Source organism: Aythya fuligula, chromosome 1, assembly GCF_009819795.1.
Source record: "Aythya fuligula isolate bAytFul2 chromosome 1, bAytFul2.pri, whole genome shotgun sequence".
Lineage (NCBI taxonomy): Eukaryota > Metazoa > Chordata > Aves > Anseriformes > Anatidae > Aythya > Aythya fuligula.
This window is the reverse complement of record NC_045559.1, coordinates 96,561,039-96,580,133: the sequence shown is the minus strand read 5'-3', so window position 1 is coordinate 96,580,133 and position 19,095 is coordinate 96,561,039. Positions and strand designations below refer to the sequence as shown.

At 42.6% G+C, this 19,095-nt stretch overlaps 1 protein-coding gene across 5 annotated transcripts in view; it reads left to right on the top strand.

Moving 5' to 3' along the window:
- Positions 1 to 19,095, top strand: part of MPZL1 (myelin protein zero like 1) — a 36,022-nt gene that overhangs the window by 8,840 nt on the left and 8,087 nt on the right. For all 5 annotated transcript variants that reach the window (XM_032183016.1, XM_032183026.1, XM_032183051.1 and 2 more), the window contains exons 2-4: positions 7,459 to 7,619; positions 9,234 to 9,447; positions 17,975 to 18,107. In XM_032183016.1, the coding sequence (XP_032038907.1) occupies positions 7,459 to 7,619; positions 9,234 to 9,447; positions 17,975 to 18,107 (508 nt within the window). The remainder of the gene's footprint in view (positions 1 to 7,458; positions 7,620 to 9,233; positions 9,448 to 17,974; positions 18,108 to 19,095) is intronic.

Here is a 19,095-nt window from a genome sequence, read left to right as displayed (position 1 = left end):
GTCTCGATAAAACCACAGAAATGCAAGCTGCTGAGACTGATGTATTAATGCATCTATTTCCATCTTCCTGATCTGCGACTCTGTCGTCAGCTTGTTACCTGTAGCAGCCTGTCTGAATCTTTTCATCTTTCTTTCATCAGACTTCGTGATTATTTCCTGATCTTTCATCCATACGAGGCTATTTATAAATGATATAAATGACTGTATTGCCAGAAGTCTTTAAGATAAATGAAGCAAGTTGTTTGTATTAATTAGTAAACTGATGACTAGTCATTTTAAGAGGAAGGCAGTGCAGCATGGAACTGCAGCCACCGTAAGCATGCAGTACTTAGTGATCTGATAGGAGTTTCCACGTAAAGCTGTAATCACGGGCATCTTATTTCCACGAGCACTAACGCAGCTTAATTGCATCCTAGTTTTGTTAGCACTCCTAGTGATCGAGCTGAGTTGGATCCAGAGGAATCAAGCTTATTTTGAGGTGTTCATAGCCTTAATTAACAGAAATTTTTAATTGGGTCCATGATCTCAGTGTGGACACTACGATCTGTGAGGGACTTGTAATTATTGGTGTAATTAATTAGTGTAAAGCTTCAGTGCCAGGAAAGGATTTCCTTGTATGTGCTACCAAGACCCATTGTCAACCTTTCCTAGCCCCATTCCTAAATACAAAAATGTAGAATAAAACCATTTCTTGCCCAGAAGGTTTTCATTAACCTGTATGAAAAGAGTGGAAGCAACCAGGGGATACAAGTAAAAGGTACGAAAATACTTCAGCTGGAGTGGGCATCGATCTGTAAGCGCTGCCAGCTTAGGCACTGTTGGATTTATACAGATGGAGTTGCCAAATGTTTTGGAGGCATTTCAAGAGATTAGAAGAAATTCCTTTACTGAAAGGGTTGTGCAGCATTGCAACAGGCTGCCCAGGGAAGTGGCTGAGTCACCATCCCTGGAGGTATTCATGAAACGTGTAGATTTAGAACTCAGTAGCATGGTTTAGTGGGAACTTCAGTACTAGGTTAAAGGTTGGAATCGATGATCTTAGAGGTTTTTTCCAACCTCAATGCTTCTGTGATTCTAAGAGACTTTGAAGGAAGTGAAATAAGCTTACACCCTTTGAGCAGATCCTCCAAAAGGTGAGGGACAGTGTCTAGGAGAAAAAGTAAGAACGAGCTTTGGACGTCACCAGTTAGTGGCAGTGGACATGGGGGGGGTATCCAGGCGTTGACCTGTTAGATAGCCAGTCACATATGCAATGTCTCCTCTGCAGATTAAGTTGCTAGCTCGTGTCACTCAGTCTCAGCTGTTCTAGCCAGAGATCCCTCTGGGGGATCTTTCCTCTGCCGGATCTGCAAGGAGGACTCCTCTCAGCGCCCTGAATGCAGTGGTTAGCCATCTTTTCCAAGAGTTGTTCTGTGAGGGTGTGCCCCGTGTCAAAGATACTGGAAAGTAAACCTCACCGGTGTAATACTGCAACCTTTTTGTGTTACTTTTGAAAACTGTGAGCTTGATTGCTCTTAATCCCACTGAAGGCTGAAGTTAACCATAATTTGTTTAACTAACCATATGCAAACTCTTGTGGTTGTTGTGGATGCCTGTCTGCTACCCATTCGGTCTGACTCCATCTTCCTATACTTTGCTGCTGGGTAATTACAAAGGCTTCTTCCACATAGGCGATTTCAAAGCAATATATTGTTGCCACTCACAAGAACTGCTGATATATGGATACCAGGGTCTGTGAACTGAGTCAGGGTCAAACTAGCTGAAAACATGCAACTTTTTCACTAGTTTTGTGCATCCTGGCAAACATACCAGGGTTTTTACAATGGAATCAATAAGCTCTGGGTCTTCAGGTCTGCTGCAGCTACTGTAGAGCTGCACCTTAGGAGTTAGGAAGGTCTGGTTCATTCACGACAGGTAAATTGAAACGATATGACGTCAGGAAAGTTGGCTAGGTGGAGATGCTGTGTAGTGTATCATGCTTGTTCTGGACATGTGTATGGTGAATACTGCTTCTTCTGTCATCAATTCATAGAAGAAAGCAGTGATATCACATATATGATGTTGTCTTCTTACTAATGTTACCCTTGGAGCAGTGAATATTGCAGTTCCTAGTAACTGCCTTAGTGCCTGTCTTTTTCAAGAGAGCAAAAAAGCATTTGGGATGTTGCTCTTGGTACTGAGACTCTCCAGCTGTCCTTGCCATACATTGGGTGATACATGTCTGGCAGATACTCTGCTTCTATTTTACAGCTGCATATCTTTTTTTTCCCCCTCCAATCTTCTATATATAGAATACATACAGGATAAATAACCTATATGTAGGTCGTTCAGTCACTAGATACAGACAGTGCCTTAGACGTTGTAACTGCCTGGATGTCAGCCAGCTGGTGTTGAGGGTGGTGTTTGGGGAAAATGAGTGACAATTGCTCTTTATGGTAACCTCAGCTCATGTTCAAAGAGCAGGACATCAGCAGTAGCTTCCTGTTATGGAAGCTGAGTGTTTGGCTTTTAAGTTGTGATACGTGGTAAATGTTTTTAACTTGGTCCATACTGTGGAAAAGAGGCTAGCCGAGGTCTGTCCGTCCTTCCTTTTTGTGCTTCTGTGGATTCAGTGACTCGAGGCAAAAATTGAACAATGGTTTTAATTCTCTCTGTGCACCCAATAAACTCATCAGCAAAGCTGGGTATCTTCTTTCTGATGACCACCTAGTTAAGAATTCAAATGATTTGAGAGCCTTCTGCTGCTTGTGAAGTACTTTTTACTTCATCAGCTGTCTTTGTTTCTTGTCCAGCTGAAGTATCGAGGGTGACTGTCTGCTTTGACTAACCTGATAGAGGAGGTGTGAAATAGGTACCCCTTCTACCCATGTGAGTTGCTTTCTGTCATGCAGTTAATACAAAACTATTACAACTAAAGACTGCTTGTGCTTTTACTGGGACTTGTATGCTTCCAGGTGGCAGTGAACTGGAATTTTGACCTGACTGTTTAGGGCTAGCGCCTGAAATCCACTAAGTCCCGTGCTTCAGGATTTGGGCTGCAGCATGGAAACCTGAGCAATAATTTCTGTGACCATGAGTTTCAAAGCACTGCTTGTGTATGTTGGAGGACAAAGAGTAGGCTGGGCAAGTGTGACATGTAACTTGATGGTGGTCTGCAGTGCCTGGGCTTGCTGGAGGCTGGAAATAGGCGTCGTGGGGTGGGCAGCTGAAGCATACTGCCAAAGCGTGTGGGCGCCCCAAGGATGTACAGGTCTCTCAGGGTGCTCAGCTATATAGAAATGCCAAGAAGATAACTTGCCTCAGCAGCCTGATAGCTACAGTTGAGGAAATGTATTATATAAAGGAGAAATGAGATACCACACAGCTGACAATGCCTGGTGACTTCAGCAGGTGGCTGAGCTTGTAAAATAAATATTTAAAAGAGACCCCTTTAGGAGAAATGTAGTGTATAGATGTTCCTATAAAGTCATGGGAAGTGGGGACACATCAGATGTGCTGTCTTTTTTTTTTTTTTTTTTTTAAAGTAATGATAGCCCTTACTGCCCACTTGTTAGCTGTTGCAGATGATGTTGAACTGATCGTGAATAAGAACTGCTAGGAAATAGGCCATGAGACACTTGCTGTGAAAGGCAGATGGCTTTTATTTCTGTAAAATGGAAGAAGGGGAGAGATGCAGAGCAGCTTGGAATTGAAATGACTTTAAGAAAAAGAATCATGTCTATTGGCAGAAGCCCAGAAATACCCCTCAAATCCAGAGAAAAATATTCATTAATGAAGAGTAAGATACAAAAGGGAGTTTTTAGACTACTGTCAGCTGTGCAGGTGGCTAGAAACTGAAAGACTCTGCAAGGTCCAGCTATACCCTCAAACTGGAGAGAGTTCAAAGTGGAAAACGCTACACAGGTTGAACTGGACGTGGTGCTGGTCCATGGTGATAAATGTGGTGGTGGAAGGCTCGGGGGAAAAAATGAGCCCTGGTTTAGTTCCATTCAGCGTGAGCTGGCAGCTTCCCATTGACAAAGGTGTCAGACTGAGACTTTCCTTTGAACAGAAGGAGACAGACCCTGAGCAGAGAGACAGATCTGAGCAGTCAGTGCAGCGATGGCAGCTGAACTTCTTCTGCAGATGAGATCCCAGAGACAAGATACCGAGGGAAGAGGGATGTGAAAATAGAGAGCCTTGGTGAAGGATGAAGATCGACTATAGGAACAAGAAGAAAAGATAGGATGAAAGGATGAAGTGAGAGTGTCTAGTCCTACCTGAAGACTAGGAGGGTTGTCTGAGAAGGAAGGTAAGGATGGAGCACTGGTCCTGAGGCTTAGCAGGGGATGAGTCATTGGACTTGTGATTCGGAGTGTTTTCACTGGAGCGTGGGGGCTGAAAATACAACTTGCGAAAGATTGATGTAGTTGGAGTAAAACAAATCCAACTACACGAGAGGTGGAAAAAGAAATGACTGGAGAGGCACATTTTGATGGTAGGTGAAAATAAAAGCATTTTTCTCTTGAAAAGAATTAAAGTGATTGAAGGCTAGAAGAGGTGTTCAGGTGGAAATACTGGGACTTGGCAGTTGGACAAGATGGTGGGATAAGTGAGGATTGATGGGAGAAGAGCAAATAAATGTTTCTCTTTGCCATACCTATCCTGCAGACCTTCCCTTCCTAAAGCTGCATTCTCTCTGACAGTCTCCTGATATTTTTTTTCCTTCTTTAGTGGAGTTAAGGCTGAGAAAGCTTGAGTAGTGGACCAGTGGATAAGTGGAACTAGAATATGAGTCCAAATTCAGCTTTCTCCAACTGAACTATTTAAATAGATGGAGCTGGAAGAAGAATGTCACTGGCAAAAGTAGAAAGAGAAGGAGAAGAGCTAAAGCTGGAGATAACCCACATGGATTTATTTTTTATGGTAGAGGAGGCTAAAGATTTCAGGTTAGTGGGAACTGCCACTGTATCAGTAAAAGTATGGGTGCAGAAGGCTAAGGAAAAACAAATGTCAAATGTTGTGGCCCCTCTACCACTTCCTAGTCACTTTGTCTCATGCTGTAGGACAGCAGAGGGGAAGAAATTCAAGCTGTGCACGCTGAAAGAGCGAATAGTGAGTGACCTTCTTATTTAACTGGGGGCAGGGAGGGAACAAATAAAGAAAGACATGAAGTTGAGACAGCAAGTAGGAAGTGAAAATTAAGCTGTAAACATCTGTACAAGACACTATATAGTTCCTGCCTTCCGAGACTGAAGGAAGAAGTTGGATTTTCTTGCTTTGCTACAGTTCTTGCACGAGTTGCTAGTAAGTTAGAACAGGGACTTCTTTGGAAGCGGGTCTGTGCTACCCACTCCCTGTCTGTGGCAAGGGGTTCTCTGTACCACGTACAAGCAGACAGTGTCTGTGCAGACTATTTTCTTCCTACACAAATGCTGAGGGCATCTTGCTTGTTTTATGCTTGAAAGGCAGACTTGTTCTGTGGCTTGGACTTGAAACAATGGATTAGTTTTTTTCTTCTCCACTCCATTAGCTGGAAAAAATACATAAAGCACAGCAGCTCTGAGTTCATTTAATTGAATTGCTAGAAGCCTTTGTGTGTTCCAAACAAATATTTGGTAATTGTTTTACAAAAGAATATTTTTTGGCCCACAGTCAAGAGCGCGTACAAGAGAAAAGCAGCTCTGATAGAACCTCTTGATGAAAATCCCCCTCTCTTAGGGTGCTGTTTCTCTTTTGCTCGTTTGCAGCGAGAGCAATGGTGACAGGGTAGGCTGGGGAACTGGGGATAACCTGATGGGACTGTCAAGAGAGTGAGGTTGATGAGGGAACAGCGTGACCTTCGAAAGGCAGAGGGAATGAATGGTGGCTTCTTCTGGTTTTGGTTACTGTAATTGAACTGGCTTGCTTAATTCCTCCACCCTTGCAGTGCTTGCATGGCCCTTCTGTGTCCCCGGGCACGTGCTCTGCCTTGCCTTCTTTGCCAGGCTGGCTGAGTGAGAGAGACAGCAGACCCTACGCGGCCGTGCATGCACTGGCTTATCCGGGGTGCTTTCCTTGTCCCTTGCTCACTTGTCTCACCGACAGACCTACCACTTGCAGGGCTGGCTGCTGGTACCCCCTGTGCTCGCAGCCCTGGTTACCATGATGGTTGTTGTCATTGACTGGAAGTGTAAAGCCTGTCATATAAGGACTAACTTAGGTGGTGGTGTGTTGGTTTTTTTTTGTTTTTTTTTTTTGAACTGTCTTCAACTGTAGTGTTTATCTTCAGTTTGCCTACTTTGAGAACTAGCTTATTCAAAGTGAAGAAGTAAATCACGATACCGAGGAAACAGTAAGGATTGCTCTCCTCTTCTAATAAGGGAGTAAATCCCCAAAATGTAAGATATTGTAGCCCATAAACATAGAATCACACGATCGGAAGCAGCTTACTAGTTCTGGCTCTGTGCTGTAAGTGACCTTACCAAAATGTGGTTTTCATTTGAGTTACTGGGGGCATGTGTCATGTGTGCCCCCACCTGTAGAGAGAGTTTTCTAAGATTTTTGCTTTCATATGGGTGTGACACAGGCAATGAGAGAAATTATTTTGTGGTGTCACACAGTGACTTTTTTTTTAAACCTAAACTTGAATAAATGTATGGGTATATCTTTGTTTAAATCTGGATAGTGTCTTTGCAGTTCAAGAAGTGTCAGATAAGGAACATATTCTTTTTTTTTTTTTTTTTTTTTTCCCAAATCCTGATGAATTTCACTTACCCTGTAGGCATACTACTGGTGCAATCACAAAGTTAACCCTGATCACTTAATAGCTGTGGGTTATTTGTGATCTGTTTGCTGTTTTGACCATGCATAAGCCTCATGGTGGTGAGAAAAAAAAAACACTACTCTTGTGCTTCTAAACTGTATCTGAGTGACTACTTAGGAGGTCTTACACATGAAGACTTTGAACCATGCCAAAGAGTAGAAGCTGATAGCATGGTTGGGACCCAGAGAGGTTTAATCCTGAGCTTAGTAAAGGTGAGTTCTTTTTCCAGCTACAGCTGAGAAAAGCTGAAGAAATGGGAAACAAGATGTGAGCTCTAGAGGAAATTGAGTAATAGCTGGATTCAAGATGTTAGTTCCTCCAGTGGGGCTTATTTATTACAGTCTCTGCTGGCAGCTAGAAAGGAAGAGTGTAAGCTCATCCTTTGCACTATAGAATTGACTTCCACAAAGTGCTGTAGAGGAAACATCTGTGGAAGGAAAACATCCTGTAGCAGATAATACAAGGAAAGAGTAGTGAACTGACCTGCTGTATACTTGCTTATATTATGGGTATAATGCAAGCCTGTACACACACTTGCTGTACGAGTTGTTGCTGCTTCTTAATTTTCCCTTAAAAACAATGTGATACAAACTGTTACCACTGCAACTTCCTAACTCTTAAAACAGCACTCATGCCTCTTTTCCTTCTTTCTTCTCTTTGCCTTTTTCATACAGTTGAAGTATCTGCAGTAGAGGTCAGCACTCCAGAAGAAATGTTTGTGGAGAATGGGACAGATGCAAAGCTTCCATGCACATTTACATCTGTGGAAGTGATCAGCAGCGCAGCATCTGTTTCTTGGAGTTTTCAACCAGAGGGAGCAGCAACTCGTATCTCAGTAAGGAACACCTGTAGAGGAACCTACCTGGGGCAGAAGGCTGTGATAAGTATTCAGAGGTCTTTCAGTTGGTTCTGAGGTCAAGTCACTGTGGATTGGAGCCTTCTTCTATGTGTTTTGTCTCCACCACTCATTTTAGTATTTTTTTTTTAAAGAGTTATTTAAATATATTGCAATATGTTAAATGTCAAAGGCTGGAGTGTGCAGCAGCTGGAAAATAGACTAGTAGTTTTTAGTCAGAGGAGAGGTGTGGTAGATGAGCAGCTAAGAATCTCCTAAACTCTTTGTTGTCTTATGCTTGAAAATGAGCTGTGGAGCTGCTCATGGAATCTGAATTATCACTATTACAGTGTAACATGGTGTATTGTGCAAGTTGCTTATTTTCTCTTTGTGTACTGTTTAGTCTCCCTTTGAAAGCATTTGTAATAAGATTAGTCTCCTTAGTTTCAGAACAGACAATCCTCAGGTTGAGGGTAGGACCAGTTTAAGTGATGGGAGATGACCTGAATGGAAGAGGACTGGCCTGTAAACAGCCTCTTCTGTGGCACAGAGACAGTTTTGTAAAGAAGAACTGTAGAAGACTGTAGAAAAGAGGAAGAAGACCGTAGAAAAAGAAGACTAAAGAAGACTGTAGAAAGAGGAAGTCCTAAATTTCTTTAACCATGCTCTGGACACTAAATTGAAGAAAACTTTGGTTGAGTCTTGGTTAAGATTAATTCTTTATTTCACAATGTACTTCTGTTTTACAGCCTTGATCTGTCTCTTAAGATTATGACCAGTGCTTAAACATCCAATATATCTGAAAGTGAGCTTTTGTCCCATGCAGCTTTATATACTTCTGCTGCTATATATTCTAAATTTGGTCAGGTATAGTGAGCAATGGTGCAGTTTTAGTACAGTTTTCAAAGACAGTACTGAAGTTTCTTTCTTCAAGGATTTTTGGTCAGGTCTAGGGAATGCAGAGCCATGTGCAACTTAATCATCTGGAAGTCAGGAAACAATTATATTGAGTTATCTTAAAGGTTTCTGGAACACAGCTAGATGTGCTATAAATTGCTAGTGGGACTTCTTGAGGGGTGCAGGTAAGGAACGTATTGCATGTTAATTAAGCTATACCATAGTTGCAAGTCACACGCAGCAACACACAAGATAGGAAGCTTGGTAACCTTTTCCTGCTAGGATGCAGAGGGCTTCCTCTACCTGAAAGACAGATGGCTGTGATCTGGAAGAAGTTCTATTCTTTAATTATACCCAGGTTACTAGCCTTGTTCTCCTTTCCTCACCTTCTAGTCCACCAAACCTTGCACCCCCCAAAAAAGAGGGAGGAGGGGATAAAAAAAAAAAAAGAAAGCAACAACAGAAAATCAAAACTTGCAGTCTACTGAGGTAGTATGATTGAGATATAAGTCGTAGCATGGTTATGTGATGAAGACATAACAAGCCAGACTAAGGTGGTGAGGTGTGGGGGGGAAACAAAACACAGCACACAAATGTCTAATGCTAGCTGTGTATTGTACAGTGAACTCTAGGAGAATGCTGTAATAGTGAGAGAAGTATGGCAGCTCTATAATCTCTAATTGGATTGTTCTTATATCCTCTTTTCCTTGACTACAGTTTTTCTATTACTTTAATGGAAGGTCGTACCCTGGAAAGGACTTACCATTTAAAGACAGGATCACTTGGACTGGAGACCTTAACAAGAAAGATGCTTCTATCAGTATATCAAACATGCAGTTCCGGGACAACGGCACTTACATTTGTGATGTCAAGAATCCACCTGATATTGTTGTCAAACCAGGAGAAATCCGAGTGAGAGTTGTGGAGAAAGGTATTCACCCTATGTGATATATTTTTTTTTTAATTTTATTTTCCCTTTCTTCATCTCCCCTCTTCCATGTCTATATCACTTTTCATGAGGGTGGGAGAGTGGCCTGGAGGGAGCAACCATCTCTTTAATTCTCTTCTTCTAGGTCCTAATAGTTGAAATGATAGTCTGAGAGCTGTTTAAAAAAAAAAAAAAGTCATGTACTTTTTCGCTATTTCCATGAATTCTTAAACTTCTAACAAGTATTAGCAAAAGCTGATGGAAACTGTGCTGAAAACTCATCTTATTTAAGATTCCTATGAACATGTTTTTTTCTGTATTATGGTACATCAAAGGTTAGGATGACTTACGAAATTTGGAGAGCAAGTGGCAGACTTTTTTTTTTGAATAAATACTATATCTATCTATATATAGATATAGATAGACAGAGAATATATATAAATACACTGTAAAACAAAACTAATAATCTGGCCTGAGTACCTGCTGACAGTGAGATGCTACTATCTTCCATGCAAAGGTTATTGGATGTTCACTTAGTCTCTTTTACACAGCCATTCTTAAAGTATCTGTAGTGACCCTTGTAAGCTGCAAGGGCTGGCTACTGCCAGTTATTTAAAGCTTCTGATTAGTATTTGGGAATGGTGATCACAGTTCAAGAGCATTTAAGTTCCATATGTCAGTTTGGCTATTTATTTGCCCCGGCCACCCAAAACATTTGATTGCTCTAGGTAAGCTGGGGGTCAGCCAAAGTGTGACAGTTGCTGCAGAGAAACAGTTCTCACAGTGATCAGATTCCCAAATTTGTATTTAAGAAAACAAGAGTAAATGTTAGACTCATAAATGACAATGCTGATGCAACTATTCCATTAGTTTTTAATGTGTTAGAGGAGATTACCCATGTGTATGCTCTAATTAGAATGCTGCTGCTGCTACAAGTATACACTTGCTCATGAGATCATTCCATGTACTGTAGGCAAGGTCTATACCCACATCTTTTCACACAATAGCTCAAGTTGGATGGGATCTTTTGGAGGTCACTTAGTTTTCCAATTCTTGGAAGAAGTTTGCAGTTGATATAAAATAGGTCAGTTTATTTTTCTTATACTCTATTGGTAGTCTCTATGAAGAAGTAGTAAAGCAACCACTGGTTTGGCAATGTCAGTTTGTCTTGGCAAAGCCTCTTAAGATTTTAACCCAAATTAAACAAAGATACTTTAGTACACTAATTCAGCTGATATTTTTCAACAGGCTTGCGTGTTGGCTTCAGCAAGACAAGATCTCAATATTAAATGAATCATCTTGGAAAAGCAAAGCCTGAGGATTATCTGTGGATAATAAAATGGAATCTAGTATGCACAAATGACTGCATTTCCCTAAAATAAAGAATCGTGATGTATGGAAGGAAATGTCTGTACCTATTTGCCTTCTGTGCTACTTCACTTAACTGCCTCTTGCAACAGAGGTGATACTTTAATTTGCATATTTTGGAGGGTTGACCATGGGTCAGATGCCTACCCAACTGCTCTCTTACTTCACCTTCGGAAACAAGACAGAGAAAATACCTTGACGTACAAGCTTTGTCATTTTAAAAGTAGGGAGATCACTTACCAGTTACTGTCACAGCAAAAACCTTCCCCTCTGCAGCTCCCAACCTTTTCCCAGGCTCAACCTCAGTCCTTCATTCCTGAATCTACTTCCCCCTGCCTTGAGTGGTGGGGGGAATATGGGAAATGAGAGGTTTGGTTCCGTCCATAACAGCTTCTCTCTGCCAATCCTTTCTCCACAAACTTGTTGTCTGTTCCAGTGTGAGTTCCTTCCTTCCCTGTCCTGCAGGATAAACCTGCTCCAGGCTGGGCTCACCATGGGCTACAGCTTCCTTTGTGCCAAAGCAGGTAGATATTTCCTGGGGTCTTCCACAGGCTGCAGTGTGGATATCTCTGCAGCTCCTCTCTGATCTTCTCCATGGGCTGGAGTGAAATAATGTCCTTCATCATGGTCTTTTCCATGGACTGCAGGCTCTGGTGCCTGGAGCACCTCGTCTCCCTCACCTTTCTCTGAACCTGACGTGCGTGGGTCTATGTCCCTCCTTTTTTCTTTTTTTTTCTCCTCCTTACTCCTGTGCAACATTTTGTTCTCTTAAATATGCTTTCCCAGAGGCACCATCAGCTTGGCTGATGGGCTCAGTTGTATCCTGCCCGTGTAAAGCAACTCATGGGTCTCCTGGAGCTGTCTGAAAGCAGCTCATGCAGTTCCCCTGACACCTTACTGTGTAAACCCGATACGCCTATGGAAAAGAAAGTTCCTGATTTCTTCCTTTTTCCACGTCTATCTTGAAGCTTGCAACAGATCTATAACCAATTTGCTGTGTGGGAAACAGCAAGATAAAAAGGTGTGGCTTGGAGGATCAGTTAAAGATAGCTCTGAGGATATAGTTCTAGGAAATAATGTGCCTTCAGATAACATCCTGCCTTTGCAAATGCTGTATGGGGTGAAACAAATGCTGCTGGATGCTTCAACTGTTAGGATATTTTCATCAGACCAAACAACGAGAACTTGAAGTATTTTTTTTCCTCATCATTCATTTTTGAAAAGTAACTGCTGTTTCAGTTTGCTGCAAGTGTTTGAGTTGTTAGGAACTGGTAAGCAGAAGTTCAAGTCTAAAATCAAAGAAATTAAAGGGTGTCTAGTGTAGCATCACTTCCCCGTAGGCAGAGCGTTGAGACAAGAGAATCTCACCATTTCTGAAAGGAACCCTGTGTTTGGCAGCACTTTGTGCCACAGGGAAAATTCTACAGCAGTTGTCTTCAGATCTCTTGGAGCACCCTGAAAACAGGCTTCCAGGCTATATATATGACAATAGCTGTAGCTGTAATACTGTCTTGTAGTACTTCCAGTTGAAGGCAGAATGCTCTTGTAATAGGTTGTAACCCATCCTGATCTTGGCTGATCTTGACTCTTATGCATTATTTTTTTAAACTATGTATAAATTTAATTATTTTGAGTCATAGGGCTGGTGTTGTAAATTATTCAAAGGCACTGTTGGGGTTTGATCCTGATCAGCGGTTTAGTACGACACAGCTGCTTGCTCACTCCCTGCCAGCTGGATGGGGAGAAGAGAAGTGGGAGGGCAAAAGTTGGAGAACTGGTGGACTGAGACAAAGTTTCATGAGAAAGGAGGAGGAAAGAAAAAGAAGGAAAAAAAACAACTCCCTAGACCCCAAAGGAGAAAAAAATAACACAAGTGATGCAGAATGCAGTTACCCAGCACTACCTAACAGATGCTCGGTGCAATGGCAGCCCTCAGCCAACTCCTTCCACTTCTGTTATTGAGAACATCATGCAGTACAGAATATTCCTTTGGGCAGTTTGGGTCATCAGTTTTGCTAATTCCTTGCTAACAGGGCAGTATGAGAAATGGAGAAAACTATGACTCTAAGCACTGTACAGCAACAACTAAGATATTGGTTTGTTATCAACACTATTTTCATTACAAATCCAAAACATAGCACTGTAGCTGCTAATACAATTCCCTTAGTTTGTTGACTGCCCCTGCAAAGTGTCCATAAAATGTTCATTTAGTCTGTAATTTTGGTCCTGTCTGTTATGGTGGTTGCTAAGGACAGGAGAGGAAGTATGTTGTGTAGGGTTATTAGATGCCGAAGCCAGCTCAGATCGGGCCGCTGCTGCACTTGCATTGCTTCTTGTGAGAATAACCCTCAGTTGGTTTGAGTGGTTCTTGCTGTGGTGCTTCCCATAACATGCAATTCAGATGACGGGTTACAACAGTTTAAATGCATATCCACTGCAATCTCCACTGCTGCAGGTTTAACATTGCAGTGAACTCCTCACCTCTCCCCTGTTCCCATTTGGGCTTGTCCATTGGTGTACCTGCTCTGGCATGGTGTTATCCATGAGCCACAGTCCCTTCAGAGGTCTACCTATTGTGTCATGGACTTATCCACAGCCACAGTTGCTTCAAGGTGTACCTGTTCTGGCACAGCCTTTTGGTTGGCCACAGTCCCTCCAGGGGACCCTTCAGACACCTGCTGGAGTGGACTTATCTATGGCCTCAGGTACTTTGGGGTGTACATGGCCCCATGTGGATTCATCCACAGGTCCCAGTCCCTCTGACTCAAGTTCACTCTGGAGTCGCAGCCTGTCCAGTTCAGCAGTACAGGAGGAGCAGCACCACAAAGCTGCTTTCTCACTCCTCCGCTTCCCTGCCTGGCTGGATGCCGGGAAGAGGATTGGTAATTGGGAGGGCAAAATTAGAAAATTTGTGGGTTGAGATAAAAAAACATTTATTAAGAACAAAGAGACAAGTGATGCACAAAGCAATTGCTCAGTACCAGCTGACCGACGTCTACCTAGTCCCCAAGCAAGAGCATCATTGCCTGGCCAGCTCCTCCCAGTTATAGTGCTGAGTCTGATGCCATATGGCATGGAATATTCATTTGGTCAATTTGGGTTAGCTGCCCTTTAAAGGCTCAATGTGGACACCATACTTTACACATTTAAATGGTCTTGATCACAGATGCTTGGTTAGCCTTACATTTTGGATTAAACATTTAATAAGTTGACGTGTTGACTTCGCTGTTCAGAATTGTGAAGCTAACTCAGCTGTTTTTCACTGAAATGTCTATGCCGTGTTTGCACAAGTTGATACTTCAACTACATTGGAAAAATCATGTTAGTGGGGATGAGAAGCAAGACTGTTGTTTCAATGGTGTATATGAATACCCTTCAAAGCATAAATGATGGAAATTTGTAGGGAATCCCAAGTCCTTTATGTTAGGCTTCCCCTCCCTGTAATATGAAGCTTCTTAACACACCGTGTTCAAGACAGCTGGTGTTATCTGGAGGCAGTCCATCTTCGATCTGAACTCTCATGAGGGGAGAAACTAGAATTGTCTTATGGAAATCTTCACACTTCCCAACACTGGAAAACTTAAGCTTTATGAAATGGGACACGAGTTCTAGCACATTTCCAGAGAAAATGGAAGAAAATGGAAGATGCTCTGAATTATTGTGATACTTAGTGAAAAATATTCCTTGAAAGGCTTGAGTTTTGGCTTGTGTTAAACTATGAACTTAAACACCAGCTTTGAAAGCTAATGTTTGGTTATGTTGTTGGGGCTGTCTGTTACAATGAAATCATTGTATGCTATGCAAATATTTATGAGGAATTCATATAACAGTGCAATACTGAAAAACACAAGAAAAGGGGTGGGAGACATAATTCTTTAGCTGAACTATGCAGTCATAAAATTGTGTAGGCTTTTCTGGAGTCCGTTGGTTTGTGTTTTGAGAGGTAGTAAAGCCTCTAGTTTCATGTGCAAACAGTTGCATTCTTGTAGCCTGTTAAAAACTCTGTCAACAGAACATAATTTTTGTTCTTGACCCAAATTCAGCCAACCAAAAATCTCATCTGAATCAAAGCAATAACAAATCTGTCAGGTTAGCTGTTGTCATCTTGTTTAATATCAGTTTTTTAGCAGACATGACGCTATAGTTTTGGATTGCCACTTTCTTGTTCTGAAAGTGTTGCTTATTTTTGTCTCTTGAGTACAAGGTGGGAGGTGGTCTGTTAGCAGAAGTGCATGCTTGTTTTGATGCTTTGATAGTCATTCCTACACCTGTAAAGAAACTTTGGAACTCCTACTTCTTAAATGCCTCGAAAGAAATCCACTTACCTTTGCATGGGGCTCAAAGGCAATCTTTGTCTTCTGTACCTGTGTGGTGGTTTTACTCGGGTGGGTGGCCAAGCTCCACCACAACTACTCTCTCTCTCCCCCTCCTTAAAGAGGAATGGGGAGAAAATACAATGAAAAGGGCTCAAGGGTTGAGATAAGGACGAGGAGATCGTGCAGTAATTATCCTGAAGGGCAAAATAGAAAAGCACTTTCCTCCTATCCACCCTCTTTCACCTCTTCCCCCCAAACGCGGTGAGGGAACGGGGGTTATGGTCAGTCTACAGCGCTTCTTCTCCACCACTCCTTCTTGGTCACTCTCATCCCAGTGCTGTGGGGTCCCACCCACGGGATGCAGTCCTTGATGAACTGATCCGGCGTGGGCTTCCCACAGGCAGCAGCTCTTCCAGAACTGCTCCAGATATGGGTCCGTACCACGGGGTCCATCCCTCAGGAGAAAACTGCTCCAACCTGGCTCCCTTACGGGCAGCAGCTCCTGCCGGCTCACCTGCTCCTGCGTGGGCTCCTCTCCACGGGCTACAGGTCCGGCCCAGAATCTGCTCCGGCAGGGGTCTTCCACAGGCGGCAGCCTCCGTCGGTGCAGGGCCACCTGCTCCACCGTGGTCTCCTCCACGGGCTGCAGCGTGGAACCCTGCTCCACCGTGGTACTCCATGGGCTGCAGGGGGACATCCTGCTTCACCATGGTCTCACCACAGGCCGCAGGGGACTTCTGCTGCTGCACCTGGAGCACCTCTCCCCCTCCTTCTTCACTGACCTTGGCGCCTGCAAGGCTGTGCCTCACTCCTCTCACTCTCCCAGCTGCTGTGTGGCACAGCGTTTTTTTTTTCTCCTGTTTCAAATATGCTCTCACAGAGGCATAAACGTCATTTATTGGCTCAGCTCTGGTCAGCAGTGGGGCCCTTACCTAACACGGGGCAGCTTCTAGATCTTTCTCATAGAAGCCACCCCTATGGCCCCCTGTTACCAAAACCTTGCCATGTAAACCCACTACAACCTAAAAAGTATTATTGTTCGTAAGATTCTTCTCCTTAATGGCAGATGTTGCCAAAGGTTATTGAAAAAAGGATGTCTCCCTTTAAATTGTGGCACTAATGTCTTCATCTTTAATTTCTTACTAAGCCTTGGAATTGCGGAGTTGTTATGAATTGGCATCAAACACTGAAAAGCTAGGAAAGCTGCTGGTATGGTATTCAGTCAAATGAGGGTATGAACAGAGAAATGGCTAGAGATCGTGCAGCCCTTTTCCTGGAAGTCATTAAACTCAAAAGGAACAATACTAAATGTTGAGTTAGTATGATGCCCTTACATCAGCAGGGCACTGTATTGTGCTATTTCCTCTTATATAAGGGTGTCAAAATGGACTCAACTGTAGACTTGTTGGGAATGCTGGGTGTAAGCATGGTCCATGGTCCTTGCTGGGAGAAATCCAGCAAAAGGGCACTAAGATAATTAAGGGACTAGGCCACCTTTTGTAGGGATTGTTTAGCCTGCAAAAGAGAAGACAGACTCAGAGAGATCTCATCAATAATTATATTTAAGATATCAATAAATAATAAATAATAATAAATATCTGAGGAGAGAGAGAGCATCTAAAGAAGACCGAGCCAACCTCTTTAGTGGTGCCCATCAACAAGAGAAGTAGCACTGGGCAGGCATTCAAACACAGGCAATGTCATCTCAGTGTAAGAAAATACATTTTTCTTGTGAGCATGGTTGAACACTGGAATAGATTGCTAGAGAGTTTGTGGAGTCTCTATCCTTGGAGATAGTGAAAACCCAACCGGACAGACTTCTGAGCAGGCTGCACAAGCTGATGCTGCTTGAGCAGGGGGTTTGGACTAGATGATTTCAAGATGTCCCGTCCAAACTCAACAACTCTGTGATGGTCAGGTGCAGTTATCTGAGAAGGATTTTCTATATAAGATGTTCTACCTATTGCATCCTATGCTGATTCACTTGTATTTGGTGGAAGGAGCTATCGTAGCATGGATTTTTGATGAAGATGGTTCTTCTGGTTGAAAGTGCTCCTTGTATTAAGCAAGATGAGAGGGAGAATGTTGTTTGCTACTGCAAAAAGATATAATGGTGGATTGTGTATTCTTTCTTCTGTAAGTCTTTTGTACTCATTTTCTGATTGGCTTTTATTTCTGGCTGCTCTTTCTTGGCCTCCCCTTCCCCCAAATTGTATTGGGGAAAACGTGAGTAAAGCAATAATGTGTTCCTGTAAGCATATTGCTAATACCTTTCAATGATCCTGACTTAAGAAGGGGAAGAATGACGCTATGAAAATGTAGAGAGATGTATTTTGAGACACCAGAAGCATGTATAAATGCTCTTAGAGTGACTGTGGGTAGTAACTGGGCTGTTTGCTGCATGCTACCCGGAGAACAACCAACCTTCAGCACTTTGTTGATTAGCAGTGTGTTAAGTTCAAATCTGCTTTCAAGTGTGCCTGCCTTTTCCTGTTGACCTCACTGGGAATTGCAAGGTGAACGTAACTTTTTTTCTCAGACACAAAATGGGATAGGGTTGTTGTCATTATCATTTGTGTTCCTTGACATACAAAAAATTCTTAGTTCAATATAAAGCCTTTCCTGAAGGATGGTGACTTAAAGAACGCTCTTGGTGTCTGCTCTGTTCATACATTATTCTGCTAGCTGCCTGCAATCGCTACCATTTAGGCTGCATGTTTTAATTCCTGGATATTACATTAGTGCTTCTGCTCTAAAAGAATCCAAGGTCAAGAACATTTGTGGTTTGCATTTCTGTTAATCAGGGAATGCAGAAGAGTTGAATGTTTTCTCCCTTCTCTCCCCAGACAGCCTGCCTGCGTTCCCCATTGCCATGGTGGCAGGGATAGTCATCGGTACGGTTACAGGTCTCACACCGCTCATCTCTATTGTCGTGTGTCTTGTCATCAGAAAGAACAACTCTAAAAAACGTTACTCTGGGTAAGAGATCTCCCTCCTCACCTGTGTATGATGTGAGGAACAGCAGTAGGCTCAGAGGGAGGGCTTACAGGGGGGTAGGAGTTGTTTCAGCCAAGTCTTGGCAACCATGACTAGACGTAGGGTATGGCCGTGTGGAAGACTGGCCATCTGCCTATAATGATTATTTTTCTACTGTGCTTGAAAAGGCCTACTGACCATGAGTTGCACCTGATAATCACTAAATGTTACAGCTGAGCCCTGCCACAAGCTTATGTGCCCTATGGACATCTAATCTAAGATCCCCTAGCTCTGTTCTGTTCCCCTTCCCATCCCCTTCTTCCCTTAGCCTCCCCCTTCCCAAAGAAAAAGTGCCACACATGCAGTTTTAAGGAATGCTCTGTTGAGATGAAGACTGATTTTTTCAGTTACCAGTGTCTTGCTCCTGAAGTGGTAGTACACTGGCCAAAATCCCATTCATCACCACTCTTTAAAATAAGGAAGGAGTAACCACTCCACATCCATCCTCATTCAACTGTCTGGTTTTAGTTAACTGTTACCATCCCTACGAGTTTTTTTTTTTTTTTTTTTTTTTTTTTTTGTGTTAGGAGGGTATTTCCTAAATAAAGCACAGTTCTTTGAGTAGGGATGTGAGAATGCAACAAGACCTAACAAAATCAAACTTGAATCCTGTGGTGATGGAGCTTGTTGGTGGTGGGGGAACTGCTTTCTCTTTTCTCTTTCTCTCTAATTTAGATGGTCATTTGCTTCGGTAAGAAAGAATGAAAATTATGTCTGTAATCTTAGAAACAAAATCAAGAATTATAACCTTCTTCTGTTTCTTCCCCAACAAATATTCCTGCTTCCTGCAGGTTTTCTTGGTTGCCTGTCAGATAAAAGAAAACAACTCCATAAATAAACTTGTGGGGATTTCTAAATTGAACTTTGCCCTGTCCTTTTCCCAGTTGGAGAGCTTAGAGAAAGTGAGTTGGCTATTCCCAATGGTAAGGCT